Source organism: Amblyomma mixtum, chromosome 7 (genome assembly GCF_055824585.1).
Source record: "Amblyomma mixtum isolate Tamu chromosome 7, ASM5582458v1, whole genome shotgun sequence".
Lineage (NCBI taxonomy): Eukaryota > Metazoa > Arthropoda > Arachnida > Ixodida > Ixodidae > Amblyomma > Amblyomma mixtum.
The window spans coordinates 22,497,331-22,509,457 of NC_143018.1; the positions used below are offsets into that span (position 1 = coordinate 22,497,331).

General features: G+C 46.2%; 1 protein-coding gene across 2 annotated transcripts; it reads right to left on the minus strand.

Annotated features, from left to right (window-relative positions):
* Fkbp12 (peptidyl-prolyl cis-trans isomerase Fkbp12) lies at positions 1–8,953 on the minus strand. 2 transcript variants are annotated; one of them, XM_089551913.1, is made up of 5 exons: positions 8,757–8,944; positions 7,409–7,456; positions 6,360–6,472; positions 2,818–2,891; positions 1–955 (listed from the first exon to the last, which is right to left on the minus strand). In XM_089551913.1, exons 1-5 carry the CDS (start codon positions 8,791–8,793, stop codon positions 901–903), a joined length of 327 nt encoding a protein of 108 aa, XP_089408039.1. In that variant the 5' UTR covers positions 8,794–8,944; the 3' UTR covers positions 1–900. The 2 variants fall into 2 exon arrangements, with proteins under 2 accessions (XP_089408039.1, XP_089408038.1); XM_089551912.1 differs by having other exon boundaries at positions 1–2,891; positions 8,643–8,953.
* Positions 8,954–12,127: the final 3,174 nt, after the last annotated feature.

A 12,127-nucleotide genomic window follows, 5' to 3' on the forward strand; every position in this document is an offset into this window, starting at 1 on the left:
TGCATTTGGAACATCTCTATTTCTCACACACAGGTACAGGGCACGGGAGGGGTGCATAGTTCCAGGGCGCAGCATGGCGCGGCATCACATCAGGCATCACACCGACACCACGGTCCCCAACAACCAGAGAGCGTACACAGAGAAACACAGCGGCTTTCCTGGCAAGTCCAATGTCAAAACGGCTCCTTCGAGCAGAGTGGTCGGCCGCCCGAGAATCACGTCACGAACTTCCTTGCAGGGGGAAGCAAGAGCGTCGAGGCTGTAGGGGTAACAAAACCGCACACGCACACACTTGCTGCTGCTGGTACCGCTGCCCACGATGATGCCAGGGGCGCTCGGTGGTGGTGGTGACCATCTCCTGGTGGCAAACCACTCTGAGATTTCCCGAAAGAGGAGTAATGACGGCGACCCTTGAACGCGTCGCCTTCAAAGTCATCAGATTCTGTCGAAATTCCTTTTGCTTGCAAGTTGCTCACTTCGTGAGAAACATGACGGCTGCAGGACAGCACAAGGAAACAAGACAAACTCCCGCACAATTTGGGCTGGTTCAACGGGCACTGTGAGCATTGTTGGCCCGGCAGAGAACAACACTTTCAAAGCAAAACGGTGTGGCGAAATCTCTCTTCTGGGGGGACCCCTCTCTCTTTTGGGCGCTGTTCGATGGAAGCGCGTCTTCCGCTGCCACTTGGAACAGAAGGCCCGGTGCAAACAAGGCTCTCCCTTGTCTGTCCAAGAGAGAGGAAGGCAAAGCCTGTTGTCCGAGACTTTTGCTGGACGCGAGGAAGGGACAAAAACATAAACAAAACAAAAATAATAAACCGCAGGGGAAGAGCGAAGCCAGGAACCGGGCACGGTGCCAGTGCTTGCTCCGAGAGCCAGAGAGGGTGGAGTGCCGACGCCTTACTCGAGCCGCAGCAGTTCCACGTCAAAAGTGAGCACGGCATTTGGCGGGATGGTGCAGTGTAGTCAAGGGGGCAACGACAAGGCCTTGCAGTTGGTGCATTCGGTACACTTGGCTCTCACGCGCCGACAGGACTCAAGAATGCAGTGGTAAATGCCCCACAATGGAGGCCCTCCAATCTACGGCATTGTCGTATTTTCACAATATCAGGGCCAAGCTGACTTGACCATGTCATTACAAGAATGTACTGATGTTATTAGTTGGAAGGCCTCCTTTAAGGTCTAGTCATCACTGCCTCTAAAAGGAGTTTTCAAGTTACACCCAACTAAACACATGTCACTATCATCACAGTTAGGTTAATGACAGACGTAAGGAAACTGGTTGGTTGGTTGGTTTATGGGGTTTAACGTCCCAAAGCGACTCAGGCTATGAGAGACGCCGTAGTGGAGGGCTCCGGAAATTTCGACCACCTGGGGTTCTTTAACGTGCACTGACATCGCACAGTACACGGGCCTCTAGAATTTCTCCTCCAAAGAAATTCCAGCCGCCGCGGCCGGGATCGAACCCGCGTCTTTCGGGTCAGCAGCCGAGCACCATAACCGCTGAGCCACCGCGGCGGCGACGTAAGGAAACTAATAAAATTATTGATGTTCTGTTACGATAACCTAAGCTTCAGCAAATGATTTATCTTTGGTGGTTCTTTTTCTGGCAGGTAATCGACATCCTATAAGAATGGCACAAACATCTCATACGATAATTAAAGAGAGGGCACAATGAGGTGTGTACTGTCGATCAGCCTACCAAGTCCATATCTAATGCTCTAATGACAAGAAGGCATTTAATGTAGGACATCAAATGCAACCCCATTCACTGAGAATGTTAACGGCACCTGCTATGGTAACATTTAGCTAAGTGCTGCATTCTACCTCAACACCTGCCACCTTCATGCCTGCTAAAGCAGCGAAAACCTTCATTTCAATGCTACACAGAGTTATACCCGTGCCACACGGACAGATTTAATGCCATTAAGTGCTCACTGCCTTAAGTTTTAATGGCATTCGTGCGGTGAACACGCACAAATTTAATGGCATTAGCCTTACTGCCATTCGCAACCTACTGAGTTCACCACAACTCATTCGCCCGTGCAATGTGTACTCTCGTTCCCATTCCACACGCAGAAAAGCATGCAGCTTTGTCAGTTACAACTGCCTAGCCCACTATAAAATGGTTAATTCTTAACTTTCAGCCAGATGAGGCACCTAAACCGCATTTTCGATGCGAAGAGCACCATTTTAACCAGCCTTATTGACTGGTACTCTAGACTTATGTGCTGACATGCGAGTTTATGGCTACTTTTTCGACTTGTAAAGCAGGAACAGGCGTATTTTTTGGAAAATCGTTTTTACATTACATTTGAACATCATTCCCGATATATTCTGCTCATTAGGAATGTTTATATTAAGATGAAGCTTTTGACTACCTTGCAAGCGTTATCGTCATCGTCACTTTCGATAATGGCATTAAAAGTGGACGTGTAGCACCAACTCCGAAAATAATGGCATTAACAAACTTAAGGCCTTAAGCATTTATTGCCATTTCTTGTGCGCGTGCGGCACGGGTATTAGACATGCTCACTAGCAAAGTTTCTCATATGTCAGCGACAAGATGTGCACCTCTATGCAACTGCCTCATTAAAACAACAAAGCTTGCCTCCTGCTTCTGTTCAGAAAGCACACCTTTTAAAAAGATAACAGCCTGTACAACCACCTACTTCTCTCTGGATTCCCCACACAATCTCTCAAAACATACTGCACACCTGTGAGTATGCTCCTGTGAGCAAACAACACGGCTGCACCAGTTCAGCAAGGAATAACCCCCCTATTACCCCAGCCACCGCAGAGACCGTCCAAGGATATATGCCAGGGTGGCCCATTGATCCATAGGCGTAATCTGGCGAGCAGACCAGCCTGGCTCGCTGGCCCACACTCATCTGCAAAAAGAAAAAGAAATGCAGGGAATTAACTCAATCACTGTGTAAAGGTCCTTTCTGCACGCACAAGTGCACAGAGCAAGTCAGTGAATAAACGTTTGTTGATAAAAGAAACAAAGCAGTATAATTTACCCATCCAGAAAAATGACAATGGTTCAAAGCAACCCAACCACATATGCTCTTTTTGAACTACATCAAGAGTGCTTGCACAGTGAAGTACTGTATTGAAATGAATTGAAGGACCGCAGGTCCTTCAATTCGCGCTGACATTTTACGCAGTACGGGCATTTTCATATTTTGCATCCCATCGAAATAAGGCCGCTGCAGCCCAGACCGAATCTGTGACGACCCTGGATAATACAACACGTATTGCTATGCGGGGTCTACCGGTAAATATGTTCACATATATTTCACGATATCCTGATTGTATCATTGTATGCCTGGTGGAATGTGACATTCAGGTGTGCAAAGGGAAAGAACTATATGGCAGCCAAACTGTTGTTTTAGCCATGAAAATTGAAAATGACGCCACCAGTTCACTCAAGAAACGAGCTGCAGTGCACAGGCAACCATGGATTTCACATTTCAAAATGGGCGCCCCAAACTTCTGTCTTTAGGAAATGCAAGTGTTTTATTTTTGCACTGAAATCTTTTTAACCAAATAAGCTTCCCTCACACACATCAACTTCTGTACTTACTGCATCTGTACTCATATAACATTACAATTCGTTGCAGGCATAAACACATTTTTAATGTGTTACAGGCTGTCTTACGGCTATCCAGAGCGTGGCATACCCCCGCTTGATTGCTGTTAACACCTCATCACAAAAAGTAGCAGCAATAAAAATCATTCATGTTTTGTTCCCAACAGAAAATTGCTCAGAATGTCACCCCTATAATAGTGCTATGAGTATGACACGCGGTAGCACTTCACTTGCAAAAACTTCAGTTCCTTTCATGGGAAAGCTACCACTTAACTAAGAACTTAAAGGGGCCCAGAAACACAACCTTAGTTGACTGTTTTGCCTGTTGATTGCATACAGTGAGTTACAATGGTGCTATTAGCATCGGTAATACCGCGTATATTCCGCTTTTTAATATTTTAATGTCCTCCCAAAAACAACTTCATGGCTCTGATGGTGTCGCCACACAGTGGCGGGTTTTTAGCAGCGGATATGACATCACCTGGCGCAAGCTTGATGATCGGACAAACAGTAAATATACTGCAAATTGTGTGAATAAATAGAGACACATTTTGTCACCTGTCTGCGTTTTAAATTATATCAACAAAATAAACTTGTTTGTCTTAGATAAAAGCCCTGCAAAGCAAGTAAAATAAAAATACACCACCAGGGGCGCTCTGGCATGGAAACAACGCTGCCAGTCTCAGCAAGAACGAGGTAGAGAGCAGGCATCCATGGAGTGAAAACTTCCGCGACGCGCTCTGGCAGGCTGTTTTGATTGGTTGCGCCAGGTGCCGTCATTGGGAGAGCGAAAGAGGAGTGGGAAGCCCCGCCAAAATCGAGTTGAGGGCAGCGTTTTGTTTGCTTGTATTTTGAAATTTCTTCACTGAATAACTCCCGTTCCTGTGCATCGATTCCTGTAATTCTTTTTAAGTCAACATCTGTGTGACATAAAGAACCCACCTGAAGTATAGCCGGTATCCCCCCAAGCAGTGTTTCGCAGCCCCTTTAAGATGGTATACAGGATGCTGGTATATATACAAGCATGAAAATCAACATAATGCTAGTTAATAAACAATAAAATATAATGCACAAAATCTGCCTCTCTACAACATGTGGCACAATGTTGTTTTAACGAAGTGTTGCTCGTGGTTTCTAGCAGAAAAGCATGCAAGAATAAACTAAATGTAGTCAACAAGAACAACTGCATCACAACGAAGCTACAGTCAGTCTCTCGCAGCCCACTAAGTCAAAGCTGTGATAATCATCAGGAAGCAAACACCTTCATTACTGCCACAGCCACACAACACTGCCGACATGACAGGAAATGTGAGCACTGCGCGTGAAAAGCCATCGTTTCCGCTCTGCTTGATGAAGCGAGGCCGGCACAATAAAGCACGTAGTGCTCGGTCGGCTGGGTCATGGTTCATGAACACGGCTCTGCCATGCACAATTATACGCACATTAGCAATGCATCAGCAGGCACATTATTTACCACCACACCTGAGACTGTTTTTCCATGTGTAAATGTGCGCGCTGCTTGTTATGCAGGCTGGCGACCTTCAGGTTCTACACACACGTGGCAAGGTGTTGCCAAGGGCCACATATATTGTACTGAACAGCAAGCCAATAAACACTTAAAAAAAAACACATTTCTATAGAAAAAAGGACGGCATCCTATCCACCCAAGATTTCAAATGAGAACCCAATGTTTCACAACCAGACTGGTTCCTTCATCAGGGGTCACAGCGGGCAGTTTGCGGTGCAGCTTTGAATGGTCACCTCCTGTAAAAGACCTGAGCTGGTTTCAAAATGTCGGGCTCTCAGTAAAAATCTAGGTAGGAGACAATGCCCTCATTTAACCTATAAGTTAAACCCAGACCAGATGGGCCATTATGTTAAGTGTTTATGCATTGTTTCCAGCAACGAAATTCAACTGAGGTTTGTCGCAAACTTTTAGGTCTGCGACGAAAATTCAATTTGCCTGCTAGCCACAACACCGTAACTGACACGTCTAAAATTGGGCCAAACGAAGTGGAAGACGCTACTTCAGCCATATGGTAATTTAGTAAGTGTTCTTGAACCTAGCAAGCAGGTCAAAATCAGCAAGATCCAAGAACCCACAGACTACTAAAGCGAAAAGAGCCAGAACTTCAGAGCATGACAATGTTTCCATTTTTCTCAGCTTGCTTATGATAGCGAGCATTACCCTCCTGTACTAGTACCTCCCAACACCAACTAGCCTAGCAATGTCACCTGCAGTGTTACAGACTCAGGCTTCCAGATAACTGAAGCTACAGATATTGCCACACCTTGTAGAACCTAGTGCGCTTACTAACGCAATATAAAGCATTAACTTCATGCCTGTACCTAACCTGCATTTCCACTCTTGCTGCCGTTACAGATATTGCCACACCTTGTAGAACCTAGTGCGCTTACTAACGAATATAAAGCATTAACTTCATGCCTGTACCTAACCTGCATTTCCACTCTTGCTGCCGTTTCCGTTTCTCTCACTTTCAGCGTTCTTTGTTTTAATGCTTACATGTGCATTGGTGCGTAGCTGTATTTTCTGCCTTGTTTGTACTCTGTGCTCCATGCACTAATGTTTTCAGCCCCTCCCCTCTATAATGCTTCCTGTAAGCGATGAGACTACTAATAAATAACTAAATACCAGGATGACACATCCGATTTCTAGCTGGTCAAGTTACATCTTTATGCCCGCTCCCCACAAAGAAATGGGCAGCTCTACAATGCAGTCCAGCCAAGCAAGCTAGTGGCTCACCTGGGCGACGCCCTCATCCCAGCCACGGATGACTTCCCCCTTGCCAATGCGAAACTTGAAGGGCTTGCCCCTGTCCCGCGACGAGTCAAACTTGGAACCGTCAGCCAGGGTGCCTGCATGGAGCATGCAACACGTCACCACCTCTGCATGACTCAGTCTTGAGGGAACTGAATCGGCCAGTAAAATAAATGCGCCAACTGCGCCTAAGTGAAGGAATAGACTGTGACAGAACATGCGCACCGGGCAAAGAAAACACGTAGTGGACTGAAAAACTAAACTATGTCGCATAGGCAGCACACAAAAAGCTAAGTGCACGATACTGGAAGCAACCAGAATGAACCCGTATCCCCAATCTCATAATGCCAGGATGCTGCTCCTTCACTAAGAAGTGAACACAGCAAGCACACAACATCAATCATGTAACTCTTCTTGCATGTTCTCAGGTTCTGCTACCTACACTCACACACTTCCATTGCAGTAGCTCTAAATTTGCATGTTCTTCTGTATAACCCACACAAACAAGGCTCACAAGCTCCACTCAAAAACCACTACAAAAGTTATATTTCAGGGTACAGAGAACTGAACAAACGTGCCACAGAAATTGCTACAACAGCACTTCGAATAACTAATAGGGCAGAGGTTCAGGTAAACCCCACAGGCAATGTAACTAGTCCAGGAATGTTTAACTCAATTGCTCTTATGAATATGGGAGTCAATATGGTGCACCTGGAACAAGGGCATACCGAGAAATGAGGTCACAAAAAAAAAAAACTTGCTGCTTCCTGTGCCTTCTGATAGACGAGCAACTGAAGCTTTTTTTTTTTCTTTTCGCGTGGCTGCTATGAACGTTTGATATTTATGTGCCCAACAATAAACCAGCTGTGCAATCCTTACTTGCGGCCAAGATGCCCTCAAAACAAAAGAAAGCTAAAGCAAGATTAGCTGGGCCACACCAGGAACCCCTGCCAAGTGAGGTAATGTAGATTAAGGTCTGGTTAAACATAACAAGATTGACTTGTGTATTTCATGATGATGAAAACGAATCTTACCTGTATAATGCACCACCACTGTCTGGCCTGCCTTAGGGAATGTCTGGCCTGCACAGGTAACAAGATACAGTCGAATCACACAAAACCAAAAAGCTGGAAAGGCACTATTTTCCTGCTGAATGGCAATTATTTGCAGAAAACATTAATAAACACAGCCCTTTCTCAAGCTATCAGTACTACCGTTAAACTACTCGTGAAACGAACTCCTAAAGGTCTCCGATTAGGCTTTACGTCACTTTCACGCCAACTTTCTAATTTTAGTGCCCGGTGCAAGATGCCTAAATGGGCGTGCCCCCAGTGCACTTACACTTAATAATTCCTCCAAGTCGGCGGCGCAACGTTTTCAGGTGAGGCTATTTCGAGACTAAACGCGGTGCAGAATTTTCCAGCATTCGCCGAGCACAACCGATCCGATGAGCGAAGCACAACGCGCACGGTATTTCGTCCACGAAGATGTTGACGTATTTACGACCAGCGAACTAAGGCCGTTTGAGCTTCCAAATTAACGTAGTTCTCTCTTGCAAAAGCCGATCGGCGCTTCGTGTCGTTAGACACAACACTAGCAAAGCGGAACCAAATGTGTGTCGCCGGTTCTCTAGCCCTCCGTCATGGTCATGGAATTGCCAACGCTCATCCAACTATCACAGCAGGGGTACGAGTCAATATAGCACCACTTAAACTGGCGAAAACCGCTTTCTTTTATAGTATTTCTGCCGCAGTTGTAGTCGATTCATCGGCAACAGTACTTGCCATAAAAGCGACCCGTAAGTAACAACGTATAATCTTAACTACAGCTTGTCTGCTATGAGCGCTTCAAGAATGCCACGACCTGCGTCAGAGACAGATCGCGAGGAAAACAATCCACAAAACGCGCTACGAAGTGCGTTTTTCCGCACGAACGTTACAACTACCCCGGCGATTCAAGCGGCACAATGGAATCCGCCGTGCCTATGCACGGGAAATGCATTGTCTAAGCCGCTGTCACGCGATCCGCTCGAAGGGACCCAGTACCCTTTGGCACGTTAGACACCTAACGCCGCATTTCCCCGAATGCCTGCCATTTGTCACGATCGCCGGTACCCCAACCGGCGGAACCATGGTTGGACCCCCCGACTCCCCAAAACCGGTAGCGGTGTGTAGCTGCCTCAAAACCCGCTGCTCTGCGGAGCGTGTATTGAAGACGTGTGAAAGCAGGATTCAGTAGGTCCGGTCGCAGAGAAGAGCGGTTCGATACTTGAGCGCCTTGACGGCGGTTCCATTGGGCGGGCCAGGCCTCGTGGCGTCCCCGGCAGCCGCAAGCGCCATGTTGGCGTCGCAGCACAATTCGCCGGCAGCCGCAAGCACTCACCGTCGCCGGGAGAAATGGTCTGCACTTCAACGCCCATGCTGACGCGGAAGGATTCACTCGAGCGCGAGCACTACGAAGACTGCGCGGAACGCCGATAAGGCCCACAAGCGGTCGGCGGCGAGCTGCTGCCCCAAGCTGCGAATGCGGTGGCGTAGTGAACCAATCAACAGTAGAGTCACTGGAAAAATCAACAGGCGCGGAATGCCAAAACGGATAGAGTAGTGCACGCGAGAGGGTACTCACTGGCTTCGAGCTCTGCTTTATGTTCATTCTTCTACAGCAGATGCTTCTGTTACGGGTGGCGCTGCAGTCGCCAGTGACAAATTTGGTAGAAAGCTTCGAAAGGTTGGCTGCGTGTTAAACAAAAACTTGAGAGCGTATTCTTTATAAGAAAGGGTTAATTAAGTACGTGAAAAGAGCTCTAAGTAAAGAATAAGGACCAAAAGTTTGAATGTTTTTCTTTGCTTTGCAAAGGTTGACAAATGCAAGACACCAGAATGGGCAGTAAAATCCAATAATTGATGTGCTGTGCGATGTCAGTGCACGTTTAAGATCCCCAGGTGGTCGAAATTATTCCGGAGACCTCCACTACGGCACCTCTTTCTCTCTTTCTTCTTTCACTCCCACCTCCCTTCACTTGCGGCGCGGTTCAGGTGTCCGCCGAGATAAGTGAGACAAATACTGCGCCATTTCTTTTCCTCAAAAACCAATTAAGGCGAAATCCTTTAATGTCTCATCGTTGTAAGCAGCAGTTGTCGACAGAAATGTCACGCTTTTCAATTGGTCGAAACGCTCGTGACGTCACAGTGTGCGAATTTCAAACGGGGCCAATTGTACTTTGGTTAGTAATGGATCCAAGTAAGTGAGAATCAGCTTAGTTAATTGCTTAATTATCCAATTAGCCTAATTAACTTTTCTGGTCACGCCATATAAATACATAAAACTGAGTAGGAAATTCGTCGAGCTCGGGAATCAAACCCCCGTCTTCGCGGCGTGCGAGACGAGCATGCTATCCACTCCGCCATGTCAGCTTTTTTTTTTCTTTATTGACTCCGCCATGTCAGCTCGAAGGTTTGGAATGAACAAAGGCGCGTCTAGTGAATACGGTGTCTTCGCTCACTCCCATCCTCCTCCCTTCCCTTCCGGCGAGGTTTAGGTGTCCACCGAGATATGAGAGACAGATACATTTCCTTTCCTCAAAAACCAATTTACCGACGGGCAAGGCGTACAACGAAATGGGCGATGGCAGAGCCGTGGGCGATGGCATTCTATGGACTCCCTGGCAGCGTTGCAAATCGCTGTCGCGTTCCACTCTTAGAGGCGGAGCTTAACATCTTAACCACACATCAGTGACCACACTTTAGGTCAAAAAAGTGCCCCCCTGAATTTTGACGGGTGTCCACCGAGATATGCGAGACAGTTACTGCGTAATTTCTTTTCCTCAAATACAATTTTCATTTTCTTCATTACGGGCCCTCTTTGCCTTCTTTCACTCCCACTTCCTCCCTTCCTCTACGGTGTGGTTCAGGTGTCCACCGAGACGACAAAGAATTCTGCGCCGCCGCGGTGGCTCAGTGGTTATGGTGCTCGGCTGCTGTCCCGAAAGACGCGGGTTCGATTCCGGCCGCGGCGGTTGAATTTCTTTGGAGAAATTCTAGAGGCCCGTGTACTGTGCGATGTCAGTGCACGTTAAAGAACCCCAGGTGGTCGAAATTTCCGGAGCCCTCCACTACGGCGTCTCTCATAGCCTTAGTCGCTTTGGGACGTTAAACCCCATAAACCAAACCAAACCAAGAATTCTGCGCCATTTCCTTTCTTCAAAAAGCGTTGCGTTCAAAGGGCAAGGCATCGCGCCGAACGGGTGGCGGCGTTCCGTTGACTCCCTGGCAGCGCTACAACACGCTGTCGCGTTCCACTCCTAAAGGCGAAGCTTAAGCGTCATTAATTAACAGTTAATTGGTATTCAGGCATCAATCAGTAATTAACCATTAATTAGTCATTTGTCATCACTTAGGAATTGGTACTCAATTATATGTGACGCCACCAGTGCCACAGAGGCAGTCAAAGTGGTGCGGAAAACGCTTTCGCTTCTACGCACTTTAGACAGTCAAAGTGCCCCCTGAGTTTTTTTAACCGATTTATTTCCGCACAACGCTGTCTTGTGTTGATTACCTCGTAGGTGCTGGGGTGTAGAAACTTTTCGAAACATATCCGGATTCCAATCTGACTTCAGTAGTTTGCAAGTAGTGGGTCCTTCAATGTGCTTACAAGTTCAAAATCCCACTTAAAGTATACTTTCTTGAATTTTAAGGCCATTAAACCTACAACTGCCTACTCAAATATGAAAAGCCAGATCATTTTTAAAGTACTGAATTAATAAAATTGAAATTGTGTGCACTGGAAATGGTATTCAAATGCTTTTCTACATCTGAACAAACCAGGAAGAGCATGCTATGGATGTGTAAATTGATACCCAAATTTGGTACAGAAAAAGCCCATCATGCTCTAAACATTTATAGTTGTATAGAAATTTAAAAAAGCAATAGGTAATGATGAGCCATGATCCGCGGCTTCCTGTAGTACTCTGCTGACCAATTATAGCAGTGAACAAAATCAGTTTTAATGCCTGCATCAAACAAGCCAGAAGCATCAAAATTCTTGATCTTACAATTTCATCTACTATCTAGCCTCTTGTTTAAGTAATAAGAAAAGCTTTAAACTTTCTGCCACACAGGAATTCTGTTTGGCAGTCCTGAATGTGGGCAGAGCTACACTGCAGGCTTTAGCTGTAGCCAACTACAGTCAAGCAGCATAAGTGCTGTCTACCATATGTACAAGGTATATTGTGATCAGATTCACATTTACTCAAGCAGGTACTGCACCCCCAAGAAAAGCTTTCTCACTACACCATATCTTCGTGGACATTCACCACAGTACTCCCAAAAACACTATAAGTAGGATACAACTTAAAAAAAACAGCAGTTTGCAAAAACAACCCATGGTCTGCGGAGTCCTTGCTACTCTGCTGACTAATAATAACAGTAAACAAAATCAGCTTCCTGAAGCTCGACTATATCAAACAAGTCAAAGGCGTCAAAATTCTTGAGCTTGTAATTTCGCCTGGTGTTCAGCTTTTTGCTTCGGTAACAAGAAAAGCTTTAACAGCAAACTACATTTTGACACGGAAGAATTTAGTGTGGCAGTCACTGGAGACTTAAGTTGTATTCGACTTGAGCAAAAATGAAGACAGAATTTTGTAAACAGTGCTTCAAGGTACTTTCAAACAGAACAGGCAGTGAATGCCCTATCAACTTTCTTAATCATACGATCGACTGGGCACAGTTCTGATGATGCACAGAACACACAGCAAG